General features: G+C 43.2%; 1 protein-coding gene across 1 annotated transcript in view; it reads right to left on the reverse strand.

Annotated features, from left to right (window-relative positions):
- Nucleotides 1-270: 270 nt before the first annotated feature.
- The window catches only part of fto (FTO alpha-ketoglutarate dependent dioxygenase), a 127532-nt gene continuing 117356 nt past the window's right edge, over nucleotides 271-10446 (reverse strand). The window contains exons 9-10 of the mRNA XM_079217360.1: nucleotides 2543-2683; nucleotides 271-1796 (exon numbers count right to left, since the gene is read on the reverse strand). Coding sequence (XP_079073486.1) covers nucleotides 1790-1796; nucleotides 2543-2683 — 148 coding nt within the window. The 3' untranslated portion in view covers nucleotides 271-1789. The remainder of the gene's footprint in view (nucleotides 1797-2542; nucleotides 2684-10446) is intronic.

Below are 10446 nucleotides of genomic sequence, written 5' to 3' on the forward strand. Positions count from 1 at the left end.
TCTTTATCTCGAGGGAGACAGAGATTCAAGGGACAGGCTACTTCCCAGTACACCACAGAGGGAGAGCAATGAGACACATTATTGCTTGGCTTGTATATAATACATTATAATATATGGTCAAATACAACCAATCAACGTATGAACTGAAACACACGCATGCATGGAAGAAGAAACTTTTGTACCTATCGTAAGTGTTTTATCCACCCGGAATTACAAAATAATAGAGGACAAAAGCACACAGAGAACAGAAGGATGCAGGTTGTTGGATAAAACACAGTTTTCTTTATTTACTGCCATTCCTATTGCTTCAGACAGACAAGCTGTGGCACAAGGAGCATAGAGTGATTCAAAAAAGTCAACGCTACTGCCGATCTACAAACAAATCTCTGACAACAACAAACAAGAGAGGCGCAGCAAAAGAAGAAGCAAGAAGAACAGCGTTTGGCAACTATTAACATCTTGGAAACTTCAGAAGTAAAAACAAAAAGGAGTGCATTCTGCATTTTTAATAGTAAACAGCGTTTCTACTTCATCGTGAACTAGATAGAGAAATGGAATTAAACAAGTAGGGCTGCTACACTACTCTGACGTCGGCCCCCTTTTCCACCCTTTTTAGCTGTTTTGAAAGTGGATTTTGTCAGAAGCGTCGGATCTGTCTCTCGGTTACTCGGATGGCCCGCAGCATTACAGGGGAATGTGGTGCTCTACACACTTTAAGAGTAATTAAAAGCGATTGAACAGCTGTAATTATGAGAAACGGCGGTTGTGTTCCGGGTCATTCTATCAGTGTTGCCTTTCATCAGAGCAGAGGCGCAGGGGCCCCGCTGCCAGCCTCTGTTTCTCCATATGCATATCTTCAAGAACAAACAACTGGCAGGCTGCCTACAGGCTCTCTCTCTCACACACACACACACACACACACACACACACACACACACACACACACACACACACACACACACACTATCAAATTCAAACACTCGCGCCACCATGTAGACATGTGGGAGAGTAAGCGTGCACAAACACACGGGCCGACGACTAATCACATGTTTATTCACATGGCTAAATGCACACAAACAAACACACATGTACACACTGTCACACCTCCACATGGCACAAGCACACAAGCACACCGTAAAACACTCAACAACACATTCGTCATGCTCCCCCATTGGGTGACATTCATGACATAATACTTTCTTATAATAATCTTTCTTTGGTGACTTCAGGCTCATTCTATTTCTGAACACAATAAAAGGAGGTTACAATATACACAAGTGAAGAATGAAATACTATGTGAACAAAGTGAGTTTATTTAGTTGTTTTACTTTTCTATATTGTATTATATAACACTGTGTGACAATTATGAAGCATATATGTATGTACTGCACTGTGAATCTATTGATAAAAGCATGTCTGGTTTACGTGAGATTAAGCAACAGAATGCACTAAGATAATAAATAGTTACACAATGTATGCTAACACTGAAACGCAGGTTTCGCTTATGTTCGACCGTCGTGACACTAGTAGCCTGTCGGTAAGCTTGCTTGTTGGCATGTTACTGAAGCGCTATTTTGGTTCTATTGGGGTTTGTCTGGGTTTCCTTACAGCCAACTCCAAGCTGGGGTGGCTGAGCTGGGATGGGGTGGATCCCCCGTGTAGATGAACCAATCAAAACAAAATCAATCTTGGTGGGATCACAGGTGTCTGTTCTCTCAGCTGTGGGTGGCATTCAGAGAAGCTGGTGGGTGTTTCCTTGTCTTTCTTTCTCGGTTCCTCTATCCATCCTTCACATCCTGTTGAAAAAGACAAAATTATAAACAAATACAAGTTATTTTCATTTTCATCAACTGTCATAATTGGACATAAGACACCCGGTGAGGTTAACTCAACAATCTGATGTAATCGTGAACTTAATGCTGCGTTCATACCAAAAGCGTTGCGAATTTTCGCAACCATTTGCATCTGAGCATTGACTTTGCATGTAATCTACCCGCACGAATAATCATAACGCTTTTGGTGTGAACGCAACATAACACATCTACAGAAGCTCAATTGAGTTAATATATTGGCCATTTAAAGGCTTGCTCTGTGACAACTAGTGGTCGAAATGCCTTAATGCAGGTCTAGAGGGTCCAGGGAACACCCAGTTTTATGATTGGTGGAGTATATTGTGGAGTGTGTATGTAAAAATACAAGGCCAGGCAAACTTTTGTTTGTTATTGGCATTTGTCGCTTCACATGAACAATATGCAAAATACTATCCATCTATCTCTCATATATATATATATATATATATATATATATATATATATATATATATATATATATATATATATATATATATATTTATATATATATTTATATATATATATATATATCTTACTTGACATAGCATTCATGTGTCTGTGAGAATTTATGTGAAAATAAAATAATAAACAAATAAAATTAAATCACAGATGAGTAGTAAGTAAACAAGTTGTACGTATACAACATGTACATACAACTCAAATTTCCACACTTCAACATCTCAGGGGCCAACCTCCAGAGCAGTGACTCCACTCTGTTGATGATGTCAGCCAGATCAAAGGGCAGCGGCATGTTGGGGTCATCCACACCCCAGAAGGGCCGGTCCACTGGGGCCTCCTCAGGGGGTAATGTCTGCGCCAGACTTGAGTGGCACCTGAGGCAACAGGACACAGGAAACAAGCGCACCCATTAACTCCTCCCGCCCATCAAAACCAACTGGTAGACACTTATCAGTAATAGGGCACACGTCTCAGGTTGCGCACTAAACTTTCTACCAGTGCTTTCTTTTTTTGACATGTGGGTACTTCTGTCCTAGTAACATCAAAACTACTGTAACAAGATAACTCCATATGAAGGAAACTATTCTCAAATCGTCAGGGGTTATGTTTCTCCATCCTGTAATTGCAACTTAATTTATTCTAAAGGAAGTCGTGCACTTGTCAACAGAGGGATTGTAGTTAAGATAAAGAGGAATCTTTCTATCTGGATCTCCTATATTGACTGATCGGGTCTAAAGGGGTAGACCCCAGAAATGTCAAGTTGTTAAGTCAATGATATGTGTGTGTGTTAACTCGTGCCTAAACACACAGTGAGTAATGTGTGTTTGACCAGGAGGCAGCCGGCTTGTGTGTTTCCTCTCTGTTTTATGACCGCTAATAATACTGCTCTCAATTAGAACCTCTGGGATATGAGAGAGTAAGTGTGTCTGTGTGATCTGTGTGCTCAAAGGAGACTGGAAGTTCTTCTTACAAATGCTTCAGATAAAAGCATCTTTCCCTTTCGTATCGCTAATGATAATATAACTATTGATTTGTATGCAACTTGCACTTCCTTTTTTTGGCATTTCTAGTGAGCTAAAAGGAGCTGCACATTAGAGACACACTGATGCATCAGGAAAGTGTTTCTAAAGCCATGAATGGCAGCAACAGTATCAAGCTGATGAGAAACCATGATATCATGTACCGTGATTAATGCCCCATTCATTCTACTCACACACAGCAGGATGCGTTCAGAAGAACATCACTCTCTGCCGCTGCAATCACGGCAGAGCCGTGAGAAATCCAGCCCTTTTCACATCACTGTGTTATTTTCATATGATTAATAATCTGGGGTTAGTTGTAATTTCTACAGTGCTTGGAACCCCCACAGACCATAGCCACATCTTTTGTCAGACCAGTGTAAATATTTACTGCGGTGACTTGGTGTTGCTCTCCGCTGTCATTGTAAATCTGCCCTCCCTCTGCCTCTTGACAGATGAGAGTGACCCCTGACCTGGGGGTGAAAGAGGGAGAGGAGGAGGATGGCATTTGTGTGTGTAGTGTGTGTGTGTGCTTGTGAGTGGTGGCCTAAGATTTCCTTCTTGAGCCACAAGGTGATTTCTACTCCCCACTCAGTCATGATACCAGGGTCTGTCCTATCATATTCCTTTACCCCATCCAACACCCTAAAAAACCTCAAACACACACACACACACACACACACACACACACACACACACACACACACCACCACCACCACCACCACCTTGTGGCCAGTGACTAAAGAAGGGGATGGGGAGGACACAGAGAGCTTAAGAGAAGGATATGATGGCCGGCTATGGATGGATGAGGGGATGTTAAAGTTGTCAGGGGACAGCCGGGGGCTGCCACAATTTGTGGTTATATATTTTCACCGGAGCCACTTAATGTTCGACTGGCTCTCGGCCTAAGTGCTGCATTTTGGTGCGGTTAGCCCTTTAAAGAGCTGCTGCATTACAGTGGTGAGGAGCAGCATTAACATCCACTGTTCCAATATATCTTCTGCGCTCTGGATCAGGGCCTGATAATAGCATCTGTTAACATGCACTAAGTACCATTATGTAGCACATCACTTCATAAATAATACGATTAGGCGACCTTGGGGCTTTGCGACGAGCCGTGTGTTTAAATGTTCTCATCATTTATTTAGGGTGTGAATTAAAGGAAGCGCCACTTCAGAGAAGGAGGAGGAGGACATGGCTGGCATACATATCTACAGAGTGTACGAGAAAGAGAGAGAGGGAAAAACTGACCAAGACAGCACATAGTCACACTGTGTGGTGCTGCTGACATCAGCTTGAGGACACCACAGGCCTTGGGAACCCAGGCCTTTGATTTGGTCTGATTAAGTATTCATGCAGTAGAGCTATGAGAGAAAACACTCGCCTCTATTCGGCTGCCCTGACTCATTCTGAGAGGCTACATGCCGGAAAAACCTGACCAGCCGTCTTCAACAGAGGGGCTGCAATTATCTGACAAGGGATCTTGCAACATTAGCTTGAAAATAGAAAGCTCCTGGGTTACCAGAGATATAAAAGATATCAAGACTGGAAGACTATCAAAGATAATATAGTGTAGGTAATTCAGCACACACTTTTACACAATCTACCACTGTTCACAGAGCACCGTCCCTTGACTGCTAAAATGGAACCAAACAAAAAGTCAATATCAAGCGAGGTGCCTTAAGCTCTCCAGGGCTCTTGCTAGAAATTCAGTGTAAGCCACAGTGGCGTACAAACAAGACTTTCCCATGGCAGAGCAGCCCACCTTAAAGTTAAGGTCAAAGACAAAGAGGTCTGTAGGGGGGGTGGCAGGAGGCAGTGAATGTGTTTGTGAGTCCAGGCTGTTCCAATGGATTAACCCCAGACAGATATGGGCCTAACTATCCCATCTGGCGCTCGGTCAAGAGAGATTGGCAACACAATCACTCATTTCAATTTGTCCTGAAACCTTATAGCCTGGCAGGCCCCTGCTCAAATGGTATGCTAATGTGAAAGGTATCTAGGATTCTATCGCCTCTATTCCACAGAGGCCTTTCCCTCCACGCAGCACAGTGCACTTGAACTGCGGCTGGGGCGGGAGCTCCACGGCTCTCGCTGCAATAAGGTCCGGAGCCCCCTTTGCGCTCAAACTAACCACTTTAGCTAAAGTGAGTGTTAATTATGGACAGGCAAAGCAGTCAATAAAAGGTTAATGTAAAAGTCAAAGGATAAATTCCTTTAAGCATTGCATCATTCCACCATCTCCGCGACCAACACACTGCTCGCAGGTCTCCTAATCAATACGTTTTACTGTAATGCGCTCCCCATCGATTTCCGCCCCCCCGCCCACCCTCCCTTGCTCCATGGTCCGGCCTCCATCACTTGGTTAAAGGAAAGGAAGAGGAAGAGAGAGGTGGGGGGAAAGAGAGAGAGTAAATAAAATGATTAACCTCAGTTTCACTTTGTTGTTTCACTCTTAGTCTCTCTCTGAAAGGCTTGTTAGAAGAGAGCAGGGTGGTCCAATATCATCGTTGCCATCACCACCATCACAATCATCAGCCCGCTCGATCTCTGGCCGGTGTGTAATTGTGTAGTAGTTCACTCAAGCAGGGCCATACATTAAAAGGCCTTCTGCTCTTAACAGGATGGAAACCCGCCTAATAGACAACATCAATGCTTCCAACTCTTGCAATTACACTGATAAATGCACAATTGTGTCAAGCCAAGTGAAAAAGAACCGAGAGCACGTAGATAGGAGACAACGCTTATTGCATTATGGCTACAGGGGGTCATTTGTAACCACATGGGATTAGACAGATTGGGCTGCTTGACTCAGGACCTCATTTTAGGAAAAGGGTGGAGTCATGCCTCGCTGATGGAAAGCTTTTTGAAAGGAATATACAGAGGCTCAGATATTATTTCTATGTTTCTGAAATTGTTTTACATGAGAGCCATGCAAATGACCATTCTGTTGCAAAAATATGTCAAATGTGTCCTTTAAAGGTTTTGTATGACATATCAAAAATATACAAAAGTATTGCAAGGTTTTGGTTTGGGGTTTAATTGCATTTTATCAAATCCAATCCAGTAAATATATATATATAAAAATTCAGTCCACCTTACAAATATATCTTATACAATGTGTACATATTTCAATGGTGTTAGAAAATAAAACGTACAAATAACTTGATATTTACAATTAAACCTAAAGACTAAAACTTTTGCTTGATAGATAACATATTTGACTACAGCTACCTGAATGTTTTCTAAATTGTTGTCTGCTAATACAGAAAAAGAGAGAAGATAGAAAGAGATTAATTAGACATGGCTCTTGCCTGTGTTATGAACATGTGCATTGCAACATTTTAAAAATATGTGCCATGCTCTACACATTAACTACACCGGACTAAATAATTAAGCCTGAGCAAAAGTGAAACGGCACAGAACATCAATCAATCATCCATGTCAACGTTGACCTGCATTATACGTTTGTGCTGATCAAGGGAAGCAGAATACCTCAGGTCACCTGCTTCCTTATGTTCTGCCTGCGCTCCATTTGACTCTATAGCAAACCTGTGCAGGTGTGAAGTTTTACGGTCTAGGCAACCTCAGTGCCCGATAGCTGAGAATGCAATCAAACAACTCATGAAAAAACAGGCGTGTGTCTCATAAATCAGCCTGCCCCTGAAGGTAAGGCATGCAATCACGTTGCAAGAGGAGAAAAGAAAGTATATTATCCATGTACGTTTGGTGTCTGTGCAGTGTTGAGTAAGAAATGAGCGATTGAGCACATCTGTCTTTGTATATCATCATGCAGTTATATATGAGAGAGAGACAGGCAGATAGCATTTATCTACATACTTATCTTCTCACTGTGTTGTGCAAGATATTAGTGATGTCATGCAGAGGGCAATGTAACAGGGAGACATCAGGAACAAGGCCCAACCTGTGAAGTGTCGAGCTTTGGATCTCAACCTACACCACCCATGACTCCAAGAGTCCTCTGTGAACTCTCAGGGCTGTCCTCATTAGAGCCTGAACAGAGCCTCAGATCCCCACCCACCATCCCCAACTCCCATTATCCCAATCACTGCCACATTCAGCGTTAAATGTAAAGTAGTGCAGAATGTGAGCCAGCCAGCCAGCCAGCCAGCAAGCAAGCGTGGGCAGGGCTGCGTCTTAACCGTTTCCTCAGGATCAATCAAATGCTATTGTGTCTGCAGACAGCTGCTGACTGTACACTTTGTGAGTATGTGAGGTGGGCAATTGTGGAGAGAGAAACAGAGAGAAGGGTGGGGGCGTCATCAAATGCATGACATATGTTCCTTTCATTTTGATTCTCTCTAAGGAGCCTGGGCTAATAAAACTAACATCTGATGCACTCCTTTTCCCTTTAATTAATGGTTGTGGAAACCACACAAAAATGCATTAGCAAGATGGGTGTGTGTGTGTGTGGGGGGTGAGGGGAGGTTCTGCAAAGAGGTGGGTACTGCGTGGCGTGTTCAACACTCTCCCCCACGTGCCACAATGGCTTTGCTGCTGCTGGGAACAATGATTCTGCCAGGGAGCATGGGTACCTTTGGGTGGGCCTGAGAGGAGTCCCTCTTGCCAGCTGCAGTCTAGGCTGCTCATTAAACCACATGAAACAAATAAGTCTAATTAATGGCATCTCCAGCCAGTTTGGAATGCGGGACCTTGAGTTTGCGTCGAGTGCATGTACTCTGATTAAAAAGTTAGTCGGAGGGCACAGCAGAAAAAGAGAAGGTGCGTCGTACCTGCACAGCCCCTGCCTCCTTCACACCCCGAGTGTTTGATGTGGCCTGGCTGGCTGCCCCGTCTAGAGCAGGGTGAACCAGATGTAACAGAAAAACACACACAAAGCGAGGTAGCCTCTAAATAGCCTTCATAATTGGAGGCAATAAAACACTATTGCAGTCTGGAAGTGCAAAAGAGGCAAGCCCCTGAACTACAGCTACTGCTCTCAAAAACCAGGTGGACGTCCATTAGGTGCTTAACAGCGTAACAAATTACCGAACACCCTGGCCTGCTCCCTCTCCTCCTCAGGCAATGGGATGGAATGTGGCCTAATGTCAACACAGGCGCAAAATTTACGAGCAGACAACTATTGTTAAAATGCAATCAGGTTCTAATAAAAAAAGAGGCAGGAAAAGGACAAACAGATAGGACCCTCCTGGCCGTTTACTCTTCCGACAGGGGTGGAGAGACAGATCACCCCCTAAGGCTCTCGATCTGTGTGTGTACGTGTATGTGTGTGTTTGAGAGAGAGAAAGAGTCAGAGAGAGAGTCAGAGAGCATATGTATGTGTGTGAATCTGAGTGTGTGTGTGTGTGTGTGTGTGTGTGTGTGTGTGTGTGTGTGTGTGTGTGTTTGCGCGCGTGTGTGTGTATGCTCCAGGCTGACTGGGGAGGAATGAGGGTTGCTGCGCCTATTGGCCGACCAGCCACCTGTGCCAGGCTACAGGCTAGCTCAACAGAAGCAGCTGGCTTGAAGGAAAAGTGGAAAAAAACAAATGTTTACTCTAGGCCTGCCAGTAACACCCCAAAGACAACACTAAGTAGGGACGGCCGCCTAGCTCAACAAAACAGCCCTCTCCATCATCGCCGCAAATGAGCCACACATGGCCAAATACCGAAGTGAAACATTTTGATATATACAGGCAAAACTAATTAGAGCTGGTTCTAAAGAGACACTGAAGTTTTTCCTGATGACGCTGTATATTTATAAAACCCAGGAGAGAAAATGGAGCAATAAGAGGACTTGATGGCGAGGGTAAAGAGGTTACAAGCCTACGAGTGATTGCACTTTTTCACGGCTCGACTTTCGAAGGCCGTAAATCTGCTGTTAGGGAATCAGGAAGAGGGTTACTGTGGCGTTGGGAGCACTAACTCTTAGTTTTCCAGGGCAAAGGCACACCGTTGCTGTGAAAACTTGTTCTTAGAGTGAGTGTTCTTTTTTAACCCTCATCCCATCCCTGGCCAAGCGTCAGTGCCTTGTGGGCATCATCTGAATGGTGCAATAAAGCTGGTGATAGATGAGGCTTGCCTCAACATCTATACACCTGAGCCATTGGACGACACCTGACCCCAGTCACATGATAAGGTCGATTCAACGTGGGCATAATTCCCACCTGTCTTCAGGTGACAATGGCGGGGTCAAGCGGGTCCAGCTAATTATAGTCTTTTGTAACTTCAATTGCCTGGTTACAAGTCATCCTCCTATAGCTGCAGGCGATGTGGTGTTAAGTTCTGAAGTCTTTTTGTCATGCGAAACTGTGAGATAGAAGTTTAAAACTGTTGCACAACAGATATTGGGTTCCAGAAACATGTAACTGCATACAAAAAGAGACAGACACTGAATGTGCTGTTCCCTTTAAAGAAAGCGTGACAACAAACAGTCAACTCTTTGTCAGTGTTACTCTTTGAATAAGTATGAGATGTTGTTCAAACTGCATTCAAAAAGTCAACTCATTGTTGACATAATAGGCGAAGCAAAACAGTGATAGTAGACACGCCCAACTGAAACTGCCATAAATCTTGAACCCAATACATTTGACAGGTCCAGGCGTAGGCAATTATATGACCATGAACAGAGACGAGACATTCTTGTAAAAACAAATAGCCCAAAAAAACCATTTGATCACGTTAATTGTGTCATTTCTTTTGTGTATGCTCGACAAAAGACAAAGCACGTCACTATGATCTGATACTTTAATGCTTGTGATAACACTTCTCAGATATTCCAGCTTGCACTGACAGAGAGACAGGGTATCTACTCTTTTGACATGTTACCAGTCAAATCATTTAAGTTTTCGTGATGCCCCTGACCTTTCTTCTAGTGCAACTACCGGACAAAGCTTTGCGCCACCAGACAAGAAATATCAAGTCAAATTTAATTAGCAAATTGCGATGATTGTTTAAAAAAAATGTATTTTAGTTACTTTTGTTTTATTTAAGATTTGAATGGACAAACAAAAAGAGTGGCACTTAAAAGATGCTCACATTCCCACATAGGCATCCTTAATCAATAAGTCAACAACTAAAACTACCATTCTATTTATAGTACAGTTACAGAAATAACTCATTCTGAGAATGTCAGGCTTGGTATAGAGTAACACTTTC

Source organism: Taurulus bubalis, assembly GCF_910589615.1.
Source record: "Taurulus bubalis genome assembly, chromosome: 4".
Lineage (NCBI taxonomy): Eukaryota > Metazoa > Chordata > Actinopteri > Perciformes > Cottidae > Taurulus > Taurulus bubalis.